The 18,665-nt window shown below is 36.9% G+C and overlaps 1 protein-coding gene across 1 annotated transcript in view; it reads right to left on the bottom strand.

Annotated features, from left to right (window-relative positions):
* Positions 1 to 278: 278 nt before the first annotated feature.
* Positions 279 to 18,665, bottom strand: part of LOC148952097 (arfGAP with SH3 domain, ANK repeat and PH domain-containing protein-like) — a 64,009-nt gene continuing 45,622 nt past the window's right edge. Inside the window, exons 10-11 of the mRNA XM_089089134.1 lie at positions 8,960 to 9,345; positions 279 to 5,867 (exon numbers count right to left, since the gene is read on the bottom strand). Coding sequence (XP_088945260.1) covers positions 5,676 to 5,867; positions 8,960 to 9,345 — 578 coding nt within the window. The 3' untranslated portion in view covers positions 279 to 5,675. The remainder of the gene's footprint in view (positions 5,868 to 8,959; positions 9,346 to 18,665) is intronic.

Raw genomic sequence — 18,665 nt, 5'->3', positions numbered from 1 at the left:
GCTCTTACAAGTTGCATTTGCTCTTTGGGTTGGCTATTAAACAAAAAATTTGTCAAAGAAGTCTGAACTAGCCGAATCTTAATTACCATGCATGTAGACTAGGACACGAAATTTCCTTGAAAATCGAAGAAAAGAAACTGACAAGGCAAAACATAAAAAAAATGTTTGTAGAAGGAATCGTAATGACTAGCATCTTGTCGATTACTATTACATACTAGCGTAGGAATCTTACTTAAAAACAAACAAAACACTACTCAATGGAGACTGAGCCTCATGAACATAAATCTGTTTAATATCCAATCGCAATATATAATATTAATCAAAAAATCAACTAATTATCAATAATATCTTTCTGAAATATTCAAATATAATATTGTCATGGACAAAAATACCATCTATAAACAAGACATGCTTGCTATGCTACATTTTGGTTAATGAACACAACTAGATCTAAACGAACCCTTGACATATGGATTAGGGGTAAAGCTCTGTAATAAAAAAGAAAATCACTTTGAAGAAACACCTCAGAAGAAAAAGGGCCAAATAATAAAACTAATTCTATGAATTAATCAGATCCCTGGTTAAGCAAATAGGCATATTGTTTACACATAACTGTAGTCACTCACAAAATAGTTAAATTACATAATTGAACGATAACAAAAGAAGAACTGATTAAAAATACATGTGTTTTATGACTATATGTGTTGTGTCTACACTCATTTCCCCAAAAAAAACTTTTGTTTGTTATATGAACATTAAGTTCAGAGACTTTGTAGCATACAAATAAGCGATGTGATTGGACATAACATTTAAATTACTAGATTTCTCAAGAAAATGGAAAAGAATATTACACGTTGGGAATATGCTTTGAATCTACCTTTAGATTTTTAACAGTACTGATTTAATGCTAGCAAGAGATAAATCTTAATACCTCTGCTACTAATAAGCAAAAACACAAGCTAAACACGTTTGAAAAAACTTGCTATACTAAGATTACAAATATGTCAAATACTTCAAGGCCGTCGAATGGATGATTTATCCTCATATTTTCTTAAAGCTACAGATTTGCCACAATTGCTAATTTTATTTATTTTTTAATGAGCCAAATCTGCTTCCACTAATTAAATGAATTCAGAACTTTATCGGAATAGATGCAGAATCTTCAATTCCACACTTCTTGTAGGTTTTAACTGTTACAAAATCAGAAAAGGATAAGTATAGTTACTGAAGGATAGAAGATTGACGTATTACCCTTTTTGCTAACCATTTTGTGGCTAGGTGGCTATATAGTAGCATGGGGGAAAACTACAATTCTCTGTTTACAAAAATAATAAGTAGTGGGTGCTAGAATTGATTGCTTAACTTAAAAATTGTATCCATTAAGCAAATGGAAATTACTGTTTTTCAAACTGCATTTAACATCTTAAGCTAAAGTGTAAACGTTACTAAAGTGACAACAGAAGTAAAGGGAATCACTCTTACTAGTCCAATTGTACTTAATTTTCAGTTAAAACCTTTGCGAAAAAGCAAACGAAAACATGACCAAATAAAGAAAAGGTTAGATAAAAATCATAGACTACATATAAAATGGACATGTAAAGTTAACAAAGAATGCAACCTCAAGATAACCAGGAGCCTTTTATCGATTTTTCAACAGAAACGAGCTCAACTGCAAACACATTAAAGAAAATAGTCAAGTTTAAAAACTAAATTGGGGTATTACGCCAAATGGGGTTCCCACACAAAATTACTACAAGTTAATATTTTAAAAATGAATCATTGGAGCAAGAGAAAGTCTTTCTATTTCGTTGACCTTAGAGGGAAGGGTGATAGTATCACTTTTATGGGACACAAAACCGTTTTAGAGGGGTACCAGAGTTTACTCCGGAGCTTCAAATGGCAAAATCCATCAAAGTGTCACCGATTTAGAATCAATCTACTGGGGAAAAAATCAAAATGCTTTCCCTGATTATATTTTTGGAAGGTGTCCCCATCAACTTTAAAATTCCAAATGACACCAAATGCAAAATGCCTAATTTTTGCAATCTAGAAAGGCTTTGCCCAAAAACTTTTTGGAAACTCTTGAAATTTATCCCAAAGTTTTAGTGCTTTCATTTTCATCCTTAAATTTAACCAAATTTGAACCCGCCCCCTCCTCTCGATATGTTTGTCCAACTCGTAAAAACATAACAAAAATCCATGTAAATTTTTTTTGGTACATTCCCTAAAGTTTTTATTTTTACACCCCCCCCCCCCCCTGAAAAGACACTGGATCCACCCTATTCCGAGATACTTATTTTTAAATTTGAGTTGCAACACTTTATTTTGGACATACTATGCGTAAATTATCTCAAATGTTGTTAATTTTACTAGTAAGATTCAATCATATTTCAAAGTTTCAAAAAATTCATATCTAACTTCAAAAAAAGGGACCAGAAATTTAGTAAGTCCCAAAGACTTAATTCACCCCTCCCCCCTGAAAAAACCCTGGATTCGCCCTATTCCAAGAAGCTTATTTTTAAGACCTGAGTTGCAACATTTTATGTTGGCCATACTGTACATAAATTATATCAAATGCTGTTCCATTTTATTATTAATACTCAATCATATATTATAATTCTCATTTAACATTAAAATAAAAGGATCAAGACTTTGGAAAGTCCCATGGACTTATAACATTTTGAAATGAAAAGCTTATAAAACAGCAATATTCTCAAATCAATATAGCTATACTTGAGTAAGAATATCAACTGAAGCAGCAGCAAGAAAACTACAATTTTTTTTATTCATTTTATTTATCCGTTTACCCTAATACTATTTCCTACTCCACAAAAAAAAAGAAAGAAATAAACACACCAAAGGGCAGTTCTGGTATCATCTTTTCCCAAACGTAAACAATGCAGGAACTATGAACAGTTCCATTTGTAAAATCAACACTCAAAAGCTTGTAACAAAGATACCCAAAATTATTTAGCATTCACAACTACAATAATCGGAAAACAAACTATCATGATCTTTCCCTATTCAATAAAAATGACGCGCAAAAGGACAAAATAAAAATGCGGAGTAAACTTTAAATAGAAGCCATAGAAGTGTAAAAAGGAAAATAAGCGAAGAGAAGAATTAAGCTAAGTTATAACAGAAGACAGTAGATTTTGTCCAGCGAAAACCACCAAGTGGTTGCGTCACTTTTTGAATTCCGGATCGCATGTCTGATTTAAAGGCAAGATTTTCAAGTCATCCTAGAATATTAACCTAACACCTTTTGGTACCTATCTAAAAACAAGAATATCAATAGTATATTTTTAATATTCGCATAAACAAAGTGCTTCTATTTATATTAAATACATTTTTTTCCAGCCAAAGCAATAAAATCTGTTCTAAGATTGATTCTAAATAGAAAACAACCGAATACTCGCCTTTGCGGAGGTATTTTGCTTTCATTGGGCAACATGAAATTCAGCTGCTGACAAACTTGCCTACTGTCAAAACTTAGCATGAAGTTGAGGAATGATTAAATGACAAGAAGTAATCTATAAATATAATATTATCACAGATTAAAACAAAATTTCGACTCTATCATGATATATGCCTACTGTGTATGGATTTATTTAATGGTCTGACTAGTATTTAAATTATTTCAACAATACAGAGACAGTATTGGCAATTACTGCCTGAATGTATCTTTCACTGTTTCAGTAATTCGATGATGTGTAATAACTGTTGATATTACATCAGCGTTATTCAAGGTAAACAATTAAAGCATTATCTAAAATATATAACGAAGAGACAGAAAGAGGGAGTAAGACAGAAAGAGAAAGAGGGGGAAAAAGAAGCTAGAATTGATGATCTAGCATGATTGTGCATAGAAAGAGATGAAGAATAAGTAAAAAAATTACTGTGAGACAGGTGAAAGAAAAAGAAAAGAACACGAGCGTAAGTTATATTCTTTGGATATTCAATATTCCTTCTTCTTCCTGACTTAAACTTAAAAATTATGTTGACATTAGATTTTGTACAGCTACATTGCTCATAAAGATCAACCCATATTTCTTACGAACGAAAAACTTATGATCGATATCCAAGAATCGACATCTACATTGCCTACTGAAATACGGGGATCGTCTGGGTAGTTTTATAGCCAGCCTTTTCTACAATAGGATCTATCAAACGCAATACGTTTCAACGCATTAAAACGTCGGAAGTATTCAAAGTGTATTACGTTTCGGCAACAATAAAATTTGGTCTGCATGTATTTATTGATGGAAACGATAATGCCTAGGCTTCTTTTGGAGCTTACTTAAACTGATAAAAAAAAAAAAAAAAACTAAATCTAACTGTCTTTCCAAAAAGTGTTATTTTGTCAAGATTGATATGAGTCTGTTAATCCGATCTGTCAAAGACAGCAAGGATAATTTAAATAGTGCTGGGTCAAGGAAGGTAAGAAGGAAACTGCCGTCACCCATCTACAAGGCGCTAAGAATAATCGTTAGTGATGAAAGAGGTGACATTGGATAATCTTATAGTCGTACAACATGGACACTTTTTAATGTTCTAAATTTCGGCATGCCAAATTTATAGTTACTCTACGCTAATTTTTTTACATGCACATATACTTTTTTTTTACTAAGGAAAAGAGACATCCAAACACGAGTAATTTTGATACCAATACGCACAAAACACTAGAGTATACTTCACTAAACGATATTAAACACAGAACAATCTATATTGAACATGAGATAGAACAAGAAAATCCAAATAGAACAAATTTTGTGCGCAATGATTCGTTTTAAATGATCATTAACTACTTAGCATCTACTAGCACCATTTGAAGTTCCTCCAAACCACAACATCAATTCTTTGTACATGACACAAAAATATAATCAACTGAAGCAACAATTCAAGTATAGTATTAAACTTTGGATATTTTAAGTTATTCAATTAATTTTCAAAGTATTAATTTAACGTTATTTCGACCACGTGACCATTTTACACCCATTGTAAAAAATCTGACTGTATTTGAAATTCGAGTATATATGGCGCATTAACTCCTCTGGGAAATATAGCTTCCCCTTAAGTCCCTGAAATAAAGCAGTGAACTTCATTACTAACCCTATAGAAATCAAATTTTTAGGTCTTTTGATACCATTACAGCGAAATCTAAATTAGATACACATACATGCGTTAGCTTTAGGGAGAGTTATATCACTGGATTTTTCGGGTAAAACATATTGCGATAACAGTTTTCTTTTAGACAGCAATTCGTTAAATTTTCCCGGGGAGTCTTTTGATTAGCCAAGGGGTGAGGGAGGGCGGATTGCTCTTATCCCAATATCTACGCCCAAATACTGATAACAATATCGACCCAGTGGAGGACGAGATAACGTTACTGACAGTTCATTAAGGAAACTAGCTATTAAGGAACCATTAAATCAAATAATAATTAGTAAGCTACAAAGTCCAACAAGTGATAAGTATGACAGAAGATTTTCGCAATCTAGATCTTAAGCAAAGATGGCAAAGGAAAATCAATCACAAACTTTAATTGTATACAAGACGTGAAGCTGGATTTTGTCAAAAACCCAAATTTCGGAGAGTCATATAGGCAGTCAACCCATCGTCACAAACGAAAACAGGGTTTAAATATCCGTTATAACTGGCAATGCACATATCTATCATCTTGACAATAATGTGACAAAACTTGCAGGGAATACTCCTTTCTTGTGCGGGGAAGATTCCAGATAACCTTCCATCCAGTTTTCATCTTCTGTTGTTTCAGAAGTAATAATTATAACGCTGCCTTCTTCAAAAGAAAGCTCATCATCATTGTCAGCTTCACAATCGTAAAGCGCCCGACATCTTTTAACCTTTAAATAAAATAAATATACATGAATTATCCTTTTCGGTTAACGAACTATCGTTGTATTACACTTAGGTAATTGTAAATAGGTTTCTTTCTTAAAGGAGAAATTATTTAAAGAGAAAAAGTTGCAGTAGTTTGAAAGTTTATAGACTATTATTTGAAAAAAACTACGTTTTCTAAAGAGTTAAAGAGGCTGAGTCACAAGTTCGAACCTTAAAACATAGAGGGATTAGGAGTTACTGGGGGGCTGCCGCCCCCAAACCCCCTGCTTTTGCAGCCTTTAAATAAAAAAAATTTAAACTGAAAGTAAGGAGCGACATTAAAACTTAAAACAAACAGAAATTATTCCGTGTATGAAAGGGGCTGTCCCCTCCTCAACGCCTCGCTCTTTACACTAAAGTTTTTATTGTTTAACAAAAAAAGAGTTGTGAGATAGTCAAACTTTAGCGTAAAGAGCGAGGCGTTGAGGAGGGGGCAGCCCCTTTTTTCGTAATTCATAAATGTAAATTCGGGCGATAATTTTTTCGGTCTGAAAATATCAAAAGGCCCTAACAGGTTGAATTCCGCTTCGAATGAGTCCTCATTCACCCGGATCCGTTGCCAACTGTGGCCTGTAGGCGTGGCTGATAAAAAAAAATAATAAAAATAAGTGGCTATATTTGGTTTTCGGAAAACAGGAAGGAGTGATCGGATTGAGCTGAAATTTTGAATATAAGCTCCCAGGCCCTAGGAAAGCTTATCCTCTAAATTTCAGCCTGATTGGACAACGTTAAAGGGGGGCTGTGGTGGGAGGGTCGAAACTTCCGGCCCCCTTTCCCCCATGAAGATAAAGTCGGAGGGGGATGAAATTTTGCATGTTTCTTAGTTTAAGCATAAGCTACAAAATGCGATCACCACCGTCTCTCTGTGACCGCTAGGACCGGAAATCGCTTAACATTGTGGTGGGTCGCCTCTTTAAAGAGGCACAAGTGTGCCTCCTTGATTAGCTGCAATTTCAAACGCTATGTTTTCGTTTTCCTTTCTATTTGTTTTGTTTCTATTTTGTTTTGTTTTTGTTTTATAGTTGTAAAAGTAGACATGGTCGATTCAACCTAACATACAGGACGTAAATTCCATCAAAATTGATTTAAAAAAGGCACGCTATTAAAAATGTTCCAAATTTTATGAAAAATTTCTCAGGCGGCATTTATTAGACAAACGGAATGAAGGCAAGAAAATTTAGTGAATAAATATTTGATTCTTGTCGAAACCAGTCACGAGTATGAAGAAGATCAGGTAAATTTCCAATGAGGGGCGGGGAGATCTTAGGGGCGAACACTTTATAGGATATTTATCTCTCCTCTCTGTGTGCTTGTATTCAGTTAGCCGTAAACGTTAGGGTGTAAAAGTTCCCAAAACCACACATGAAACAACGGTTCCCGACCCAAAGAAAATTTAACACAAAACCTTAAATGTAAGTCTATATATTTTTTTTACTATTATACTATTTAATTATACTATATTACACTATAAAAATTTGTAGGCTACTAATCGTTAAAGTATTGCATGCACTCTTAAAATAAAGAAAAAAATATATATAAAATTAGTACAGCCACACAAAGTAAATAAGACATAGGTAAGTTTTACTCGATTTAATAACTTATTTGATAGCTATCATGCTTAAAACAAACAACAGAGAAACATATTTCAGGGGAAAAGTCATTAAAACCGAAAAAACGGCCGTTTGTCTGTATATTGTCAGCCAAACTTGTGAAAATGGCCAGCATCTGTGAACCCCCCCCCGCCCCAAATTTTTTTGAAGAAAAAAGGAGATACTACTCAACACAATACTTTACATGAAAAAGTCATTCTAGGTCAGGGCCACACCCATGTTTTTTGTTCAGGGAAGGGGGTTACACAAAGAACTTAAAAAAACATCATAACTTGTTCATATGCATTTTCGTTACATTGTTAAGCATCGGACAAACATTTCGGGGAGGGGGGGGGGCTCAAACATCCTACACCCGCCCGCTGAATTTGGCCTTGTCTTTGGCATAAATAAAGTAGTAACTCAGAAGTTTATCAGATTAAAAAGAGTTTCTACATATTCAAATGTCCTTAGATTACTTGAACACATTATCAATAAGTATATAAACCGACTTGTTCTTATTAAGAGGCAGGGGTGAGGGATGGTCCCTATGAGCGGGATGACTGTTAGGTGAGTCAGGAGAACCATGTCAGACTTCTCAATCTGTTGGATTATGTACATCTAGCCCTAAGTAAAAGTGTGGCGGTCACACTAAGAATGAAAATATATCAGAACACGGAGCCACGTTTTGCCGTCAAAATTGGAACTAACCTGAACAAATTCACCTTTCAAAATGAGGCAAAAGGCTTAGAAAGACACAAACCACGTTCGGAACGAGTATTTCTCAGCGGAAAAAAACATAATAGAGAGCTGGGAAAACGTTGCGGATAATTAATACGCCAGAAGTCCAATTTTGACGCAAACCAAAAGATCTGACCAAAATTCAAGACAACTGGAACTGCGATAGCCCGTTAATTCCTCCATGAGATAGCAGAGGAGTTAATAAAGCGAAATCCACTGTTCGTGACCAATGACGATTCATTCCAAAATGCAACCAATCACATGTGGTTAATGTGAGTGAGACACTTGTCCATTACACTGCCTCAATCCTATTCTAGCTGCGACTCCTATCGTGTAAATTTTTGTTTCATCACAAAAAAGGACATTGTTTGGGAACAGCGGATCAGATTCGATAGGCTTCCTTGCGGTTAAAAGGCTACAGTACCTATATAGTCTGGAAAAAGAACTGGCCGCCGCATATCACTGGCACAGAAATTTCATATTTTGAAAGAAACCAGATTATTTGCTTATACCATTAATAAATGCATTACTACAACTTTAATCCAAACACATACTGAATCAATGATAAATATATTAAGAAAACACATCAGCGAAAATACAAACTGATTTGACTCCCAACCGCAAACAAGAGGTTCCCGGCATTTAGCCGAAGAAGTGACAACAGAATTTTCATCTATTTTCTTATTGTATCGTTAACAGAAAGAAAAAGGTTACAAAATGCAGCTTACCTTTGGTCTGGTATCTATTTCTATGCTCCTTCGAGGTTGCTCTGGAGGTATGGTCTCTTTTCCGTTAACTCTACTAGACAATAAGGGAGTAGGAGGGGGTGGATTCTTGGGCCTCTGAAGACTCCCTGTGTTCAAGACTCCAGGATTAGTGTTGAGTACAACCACATTACTTCGAGTACATTCACCACTGTGGCCAAGAGTCTGATAATGATAATTCGGATTGTCAACGACACTTGTTGACCTTTGAAAGTCGCCTTGCCTTGAAAGACTCGTTGGTCGGGGCATTGTCATTGGTTTTTCAAGAGGTCTCTCTAGGTTTAAGTAATTCACCGGTCTAAGAGGCGGAGGGTCACCGCGAGGCAACACAAGCATCCCTCCGGCAACGGCTAGAAAAAAATAACCAACAATTCGAAAAAAAACTGGTTTCATTAATCGAGGGGTAATTGACAGCAACTAAATAATAAAAATTGAAACTTATTGACATTATTCTTTCCACAGAAGTAGATAAATAAACAAATAAAAATAAACTTATTTTTACAATTCAGTTCAGACACTCAGGATTCGAGTTTGTTAAAACCCCAACAGATTTTGAAGAGAGGTATTTATTAACTATTCAATTAAGTTACATTATTATGAAATATTTTTTTCCCTATCTCTCTCTTTTTTTTATCTTACTATTTTTTTTGTCAAATTTGACAATGACTTTTAATATAGTCCAATGATAATATCTAGTCTATGGAGCAGATAACTGTTGAATATTTCCATGAGAGACTACACCCTGGCTCATGCGATTTACCTGACACTGCTGATGAGTTAGCACACCCCTTGATATTTCTATAGCTTTGGTTTTGGATTTGTCTATAGCTATTTTAATTTTTTATATCCTATGAAAATGTTTGCTCACGCCCTGGATAACCAAAGTGGTTCACTGAAAGTTAGTAAACACATAAGTTGACACTTTCATTTTTAGTTGTCATACCTCATGGCAAAACATAATTAAGACACCTTGTAAAACTTTTTAACTGTATACTTTGTTGTAATGTTAAATGCAAAACAAAAACAAGAAATGGTTCGTTATATTGGTGTTAATGTTTATTAAAAATTTTATTCAGGACAAAATGCATTATCAAACAGTTTGTTGTAATGAACTGTAAGTAATGAGCGACTCGGCCCAGTAGTGACCTAAACTCTGAAAAACTGAATCTCGATAACAAAATATACATCAAATGAATTAGCTTTTTTGCTGACTCCAAACATAGAATACTCATTTAATTTAGCGTTACCCATCAAAAGCTATCTTAATAAAAATTGTACGACCAGATTCAGTTTATCAGAGAACAGGGCCGTATCCAGGATTTTTGTTCGGGGGGGGGGGGGGGGGTTTACCCGATTTTTAACCGTGGACTTTGTCTAACATCCTCGAGCAACATTACGTTAGCTCGAGACCGTTAGTCCGCCCCTTGCGAACGAGGACGCGTCCACTAGGCATACTTTCGTATCTATACGGGGCTTATAGATACGATTTTTTTTTTTTTTTTTTTTTTTTCTTAGTAACGCAAAAAAAATACAAGTATTTACATACAGTTAAATACTACAAGCTATTTTTTTTGCGCAAAAAGAAGCCAAATAGTAGGCTAGAAGTAGTCTATATATTTTTTAGTTTTTTTTTAGCTAAAAGTAAGGGCGAATATCTATAAAACGAAATCCAGGAGACGATTTTTCTTCCCAACAAAAATGTCAATGACCTTGTCAGGGCAGATGTCAACGTCCCTATGGACTGCAAGGAGGGCTAAGCCACTCAATCGTTCTTCTCCTGTTGAATTTCTCAGCCAGGTTTTGAGCCTTCTGAGCGTTGAGAAACTTCTTTCCGGAGTAGCAGTGCTAACAGGTAACGTCGCAAGAACAGCCAGAAGAAGAAAAACATTTGGAAAAAAGGTAGCGTCGCATGCCTGAAGCAAAGACACAGCACAAGTAGACCTCTCTGATACCGGAACATTCTCCCACTTGATGCGCCATAGCTCAATTTCTTGCTTCAGACAGTCTAGCTCTGGAAGAATATCGCCATACAATTCAACCAATGACTCCAGGTTTAATGCCTTCAGATCGACAGAGACAATTTTGGTAGGAAAAAGAACATTGAGATTTGACAGTCGTTTCTTCTGGTGAAGCACGAATCGTTGTTTCAACTCGGAGTTGAAGTTGCCCAGGAAAGAACTAAAGAGAAAGGTTTTCGAGTGGTTGAGAAGGTCTGGATCGTCTGCGTGCATACTCCGGCCACGTTTCGTTCTTGGACGAGTCATCCCAAGTCCCAAGTCACTGGCAAAACGCTGAGCCTCGTTGAAAATAGACGTGAAAGCAATAGCAGCATTTCCTCGCATTTCCTTTGGTTTTGAAAGGACAGTTTCCACATGCCTGCATGCAGCTGCCAAATCACAGTCAATTGACTGAAGAGTCTTGCATAATGGAAGCGTAAGGTAGAAAAACCATTTCACTAAACGGAGATAAACAAAACATGTCGACTGACTCATCGTGTCCTACAGCTGCGCCACTGCTATCGAAGTTTTTGCCTTCCCGTTCTCTTCAACAGGTTCAAGGGATCGCACGAAAGGTTACTAAAAGTCAAGAAACTACACGACTGAATAGTGGCGCTCCACCCCGCTTGTTTCGAAGAGTCCGGTTAAAGTATGTTTCCTCGAATCCGGTAGTATTTCGTTGATCTTCTCTTTTAAATTCTGTGTCCTGAGTGGGCAAGTATGGTAAAAACTGCAGACTAGTGACAAGACACCGAAGAAATTCTTAAACGCCAGAATAGACCATACAGAAGAGATGACCAAGTTGAGACTGTGCGCACTACAATGGACGTAAAGCGCCTTCGGATACTTTTCACGTATATCAGCCTGGACACTCCTAAGATGCCCGCTCATCGCTGCTGCACTATCATATCCCTGACCAGCCATCTTGTCCAGATTAAGACCCAGGCCTTAGAGAAATTGTAGGATTGATGAAGCCAGACCTTGCCCAGTCAAATCAGAAACTGGGGTAAAACCAAGGAAGTCCTCATGCAAATTCCCTTTGAAAGTGTAGCGGACGCAAACAGACAGCTGCTCGGTATTCGAAACGTCCGCCGTTTCATCGGCAAGCACCGAAAAGCATGGACTTGTGTTTACTCTTTCCACAATAGACTGCTGAAGAAGCTCCCCGGATGCGGCGATAATACCCTTCTGGATGATGGGAGACAAATATGTGGCATTTCCCGCCGCAGAAAGAAGGTGGTTCTTCAGGATATCGTCACCGTGTCTTGCCCTCAGCCGCAGTAGTGCTCGGAAGTTGCCATCATTGTGAGAAGGTTCTGGATCCGAGACCGAAATGGGGCTGGAATCGTTGGTACCACGAAGGGCAAGCTGTTGCCACCAACAAAATATCACCGTCTCAACAATTGGTCGCAACTTCTGGCGATTTTCTTGAACCTGCGCTTTCCTCACCGCGTCTAGTTGATGCACGATGTTGTCCTGCCTTTTCCCTGAGACAGAAATGAAGTTTTCAGCCGATTCGATGCAGTTTCTATGAAACTGTGCTTGTTGGTTAGCTGTGAATCTCTCTTTTGCTTTTATCCAGTTCTTAAATGGTTTGGTGACTAGAGTCCCCAAGTGCTTGTGGTAGCCATTACCAGTTGTCTCTGACGAAAACAGAACACAAAATCTGCAAAAAGCACCGTCCTCAGGCGGAGAGTAGGACAACCAACTGAAAAGAGCGAGCCAAGTTAACTGAAACTTCAGCTTCCGTTTTTCGGATACTGGAAAAATGTAGGAGACATCTGGAGTCCAAGGGTTCTTCAGCAAACGAAGTTTAGAATTTGAATCGCGACTGGATGATTTGTTGACAAAACGACTGATGTCATTTGCAAACAACGACAAAGACTGGGTTGGTGCAGGTGCTTGTTGCGTCGTGGTTGGTTCCAGTGTGCGTGATTCAGAAGCTTCGATGATAGCTCCACTGCCCTTCAGATCCACAGGTGCAGATGAATGTTCCGCAGACGTCCCGCTAACGCCACTGTCATAAACATCCCTGGTCCGCTTGGGCGCGAAAAACGACGTAATGCCACACTTCCTCTTCATGTTGAAAATCGCTCCTCTCTTAGCCAAGTCCGAAATTGAACTGAACTGAACTGACAATCTTGCACTCTCTTATACCATACCTCGAGCGCCCATTAATCCTAATTTACTATGCAAGGTCAGGTGAACATGGGGTTACCTAATTGCTTAAGCTGATCAGAGCGCATATTATTAACCCTAATTTACTATGCAAGGTCAGGTGAACATGGGGTTACCTAATTGCGTAGGCTGATCAGAGCGCATATTATTAACCCTAATTTACTATGCAAGGTCAGGTGAACATGGGTTACCTAAAGTTACCTAAGTGCGTAAGCTGATCAGAACCTTTTACTCACAAACTACAATAAGATTAAGTGTGGGAGCATATTTTTTCTGGCAAGGTTTTGTGTTGATAGGTATTTTTTAGACTAATTTTCAACTCGGTCAAAAATTTCGGGGGGAACCCCCCCCCCTGGATACGGCCTTGTCAGAGAATCCTACTATAGAGGTTTCAAGCAAATCGTAAACGAAAAATCGTAACATAGAAAAAAACGAGGGTAATCACAGTCAGTGAAAAGAAGAAGTGCACGATGCAAATATTTCGAACAAGATCTCTGATCATCCGTCCTTATGTAATTATGAGGAAAAAAGGAATGATAAAGATCAACACGACAATATAAAAAGATCAACCTTAAAAACCACTAGCATAAAAAAGCTGCTCATTCACCGTTGCTTAGAAAGGGCCTTTTATTCTCGTACGGTAGTGTTTGCTTGTCTTTTTATAGTCCCGTGGAATTTTATCTGAATTTTTTATTTTTTATTCCTAACTCTGCACTGAGGGCGGTTGAGCAGAGATCCCAACTGAAATATTTGTATTTTATTCTTCTTCCTTTCACTGGCTCTGATCATCATCATTTTTTTCATCGTTACAGATTTTTTGTTTTGTCTTATAATTCAGGTTTTTTAGAACCGTTACCATGGGCACCCATAAGGAGGGAGGGCAGGGGACGCTGAATGATGCTGCCTTATTTATTTATATTTTTGTTTTGAGATTTCTATTATACATCATTGGAAGTGCGAATTAGACCAGGTAAGCTCCCCCCTTAAATTCAGCTCATGGGCGCCCATGACCGTTACCGTAATATCTTGTAGGAAGCAGTAACCATTTCTACAATACGTAGTGAGATACCTATCTGATTTATTATGAGTAGTTAAATAAATGAAAAAAAAAAAAAAAACATTTTCAACTGAAAGTAAGGAGTGGTATTGAAACTTAAAACGAGCAAAAATTATTCCGTATATGAGGATAGATGCTCCTTCCTCAACTCTTGCTCTTTACGCCAAAGTCTTAAAGTTATTTAAAAATACTTCTCATTCAAACTCGACGACTTTTGTGTTTGAGAAGTCTTTCATAAAGAATTAGGACAAAAAGTCAAACTTTAGCGTCTAGAGCTAGGGTTGAAAAAGGGCAGTCCCCTTATATATGAAATAATTTCAAAACGTTTGAGGTTTTAATGTTGCTCCTTGCTTTCAGTTGAAAACACTTGCTTTTTATTTACCATCTTTCATTCATTCCAAGAAATACCCCCCCCTCCACCATGTAAAATTTCATCTGGAAAATTCGCCATATGGAACCCCCCCCTCTAGCATTTTATCCCCCCCCCCCCAAAAAAAAAAAAATTCGTGTAGGTATTCTCCAATAATAAATACTATATATAGAACGATGGGCAAATTGCGTAATTTACAACCTTTTCCCCAGGGACAATGGTATAGTTACTGGACCTTTGAACCATGCTGAATCAAATGGCTATCTCAAAATTTTGATATGATGTCTTTGGGGAACAAATGGGAGTGGGAGGGGGGCTAGTTGCCCACAATCTTTTTGGTCAGAGGCAACGCTATAGCGTCGCCTATAGTAAAGGCCATACGGCTCCAATGTTTTACTATTTATTTATTTATAATTTTTTTTTTCCCAGAGGCACTTCATATGGAAAGGGTCGTCGTAAAAACTTCAAAGGGGGCTCATTCGATTGGAAATCGAGAGTTCTAATGCCCTTTTTAGGGGTCAAAAGTGATTGGAAGGCAGCGAACACCCCTTCCACGCCCACCATTTCCCCAAACACATCCAATCAAAATTTTAAGATAGCCATGAAATTAGGTCTTTGAGGATGACGAACCCTTCACAGCCCTCAGGGCAATGGTTGTAAGTTATGTCTTGGGGGCATATAAGGTTTTTATAGAAAACTTTGTCGTAAAAACTTCAAAAAGGGCTCATTCGATTGTAAATTTAAATGGCTAGTGCCCTTTTTAATAATAAACAGTGATTGGAAGGTAATTAACACTCTTTCCATGCCCACCATTTACCCAAACACGCCCAATCAAAATTTTGAGATAGCCATTTTGTTCAACTTAGTTGAAAGTTCTGGAAATTATATCTTTGAGCATGACTCTCCGCCCAAGGTCTTCAGGACAAGGGTTATAAGTTATGCCCTGGGGTATATATGGTTCTTATGGAAGGAATACTCGTATAAATTTCAGAGAGGGCTCATTTGATTGGAAATTGAAAGTTCTAGTTCACTTTTTGAGCATCCATAGATATTGGAGGGTACGCCCCCCCCCACACCCTTTTTTCCCAAATGCATTTGATAAAATTTTTGAGATAGTTATTTTGTTAAAAATAGTTGAAAGATCATATAAAAAAAACGCGGGTGTCGACACACACCCCCCCCCCCGGGCCCGGGGGCATGCGTTGTAAGCTATGCCCTGAGGGCATATATGGTTCTTATGGAAGGGATGCTCGTATAAACTTCAAAGAGGGCTCATTTGACTGAAAATCGAAAGTTCTAGTACACATTTTAAGAGTCAAAAGAGATTGGAGGGCACCTAGTCCCCCCCCCCTCTCCACGCCCTTTTTTCTCAAACCCATCTGATAAGAGCTTTGAGATAGCCATTTAAAAAAAAAAGTTCAAAGACCATATAATGAAAACTCCGGGGTCAACACAGCCCCCCAGGGCCTGAAGGCAGGCGTTATAAGTTATGCCCCGGGGGAATAGCCTATATGGTTCTTATGGAAGGTATGCTCGTAAAAACTTCAGAGGGGGCTAAATAAGGGTACTTTAACATTTTCAAGTCCATAAATACACTTAAAAGCCGAAAATGAGACTACTTAATAGCAATAATAAATAATTGGATATAAAAGAAAAAAAGCTGGGTAAATAGCAGTTTTTGAGAGTCAAAAGAGATTTGAGGGCAACTACCCCCCCCCCCACGCCCCTCTTGTTTCCAAATGCATCCGATAAAAATTTTGAGATAGCCATTAAGTTAAAAACTGTTCAAAAGTCAGATAACAAAAACTCAGGTGTCGACACAACCCCCGAGGACCTGGGGGCACGTGTTGTAAGTTATGCCCTGAGAAATAAATGGTTCTTATGAAACGAATACTCGTATAAAACTCAGAGAGGGCTCAGTTGATTGAAAACTGAAGGTTCGAGTTCCCTTTTTAATAGTCGAAAGAGATCCGAGGGCAACTAGCCCCCCTTCCCCACGCCTTCTTTTTCTAAACCCATCTGATCAAAATTTTTAGATAGACATTTTGTAAAAAAAAAAAAAATAGTTGAAAGGTCGGATAAGAAAAACTCCGGTGTATATACAACCCCCCAAGGCCCGGGAGAAGGCGTTCTAAGTTATGCCCTAAGGGTATGTATTGTTCTTATGAAAAGGATGCTCGTATAAACTTCATAGAGGGCTCATTTGATTGCAAATTGAAAGTTGTAGTTCACTTTTTCAGAGTAAAGAGATTTAAGGGCAACTAGACCCCCCATGCCCTTTTTTCCCCAAACCCATCCGCTACAAGCTTTGAGAAATCCAGTTTTTTAAAATTGTTCAAAAATTAGAATAACAAAAACTCCGGTGTCAACACAACCCCCTAGGGCCCAGGGGGTAGGCTTTGTAAGTTTTGCCCTGGGGGCGTATATGATTCTTATGAAAGAGAAACTAGTATAAACTTTAGAGAGGGCTCATTTAATTGGAAAATTGAAAGTTCTAGTTCACTTTTTAAGAGTCAAAAGATATCCGAGGGTAACTACTCCCACACCCCCCCCCCCCCCCCCACAACCACACCCTTTTTTCCCCAAGCCTATCCGATAAAATTTTTAAAATAGCCATTTCATTAAAAATAATTCAAAGGTCAGATAAGAAAAACTCCTGTGTCGACGCAACCCCCCAGGGCCCAGAGGCAGGCGTTGTAAGTAATGCTCTGGGGGGATATATCGTTTTTATGGAAGGGATGCTTGAATAAACTTCGGAGAGGGTATATTTGATTGGAAATTGAAATTTCTCGTTCATTTTTTAAGAGTCGAAAGAGATTTGAGGGCAACTAGCCCCCCCCCCCACCCTATACGCCCTAAATGCATCAGATAAAATTTTTGAGATAGACAGTTTGTTAAAAATAGTTCAAAGTTCAGATAAGAAAAACTCCGGCGTCGACACAGCCCCCCAGGGCCCTAGGGTAGGTGTTATAAGTTATACCCTGGGGACATATATGGTTCTTATGGAAGGTATCCTCACATAAACTTCATAGAAGGCTCATTTGATTGGAAATTGAAAGTTGTAATTGAATCCCAGACGCACTTCCTATAGAAGGGGTCGTCGTATAAACTTCAAAGGGGGCTCATTTCAGAGGGGGCAAAATTTTTTCACTTTGATATTGTTTCTTTGATACCATTTTAGATACTTTGATGAACATCTGATTTTTTTTTTTAAGTTTGATTTTGAAATAAGGAATATTTAAAAACTTGAAACTTTTTACAACCAAAACGAACAAAAATTAATTAAAAAAAACTTTCCGAAAAATAAGTTTTTCAAAGAAAATTAAAGGCAATTCTAAACTTAAGCTCAGCAGATACAAATACCTTATAAAATTCAAACTCTAAACTACTAGAAATTACTATTAAAGAATAAGTGAAACCCAAAACGAACAGAAATTAAATAAACAATCATAGGAAAAAACATACAACAAGTACTAATATAAATGAATAAATAGATCTTAAAGCGAGTAATGTTTAGATGGAATATGAAAATCAAGCTTAAAACGAAAAAAAAGTTTTGTTACTGAAGTATAAATGAAACTTAAAATGAACAGAAATTAAATAAACAATCAACGCAAGCAAACATACAATAGATATTAATGTAAATGAATAAATAAATCTTAAAACGAGTGAAACTTAGCGTGAATATGTAAATCAAGCTTGAAACGAACAAAAATCACTACAAACAAGAGTTTGGTTACTATCTCCTTTTCTCATTATAGTAGCCTACAACCCTCCGTGTCATTGGTGCTTTATTGAAAACTATATGCGTCTTGAACAGTCTTGGAAAGTAAAAACAACATCCAATTGAATATTTAATAAATAATTATATTAGTCTTTGAAAGATACATCATTTAAAGAATTTATTTCTATCTAATTTTTTTTTTCAATGCTGTAAGAACTGGAAAAGAAAATATTTTTAATATAATTCGTTTTCAGTGAAGCGCCAATGACGCAGAAGGCTTTTGGTTTTTATATTACAGTTAAGGAAGGGGGTAGTATCCAAACTCTTGTTTGTAGAGAAACTGT

The sequence above is a fragment of the Artemia sp. Qi Xiang Cuo genome, chromosome 5 (assembly GCF_049724085.1).
Source record: "Artemia sp. Qi Xiang Cuo chromosome 5, ASM4972408v1, whole genome shotgun sequence".
Taxonomy (NCBI): Eukaryota; Metazoa; Arthropoda; class Branchiopoda; order Anostraca; family Artemiidae; genus Artemia; species Artemia sp. Qi Xiang Cuo.
The sequence above is the reverse complement of the archived record's forward strand: the minus strand, read 5'-3'. Positions and strand labels throughout refer to the sequence as shown.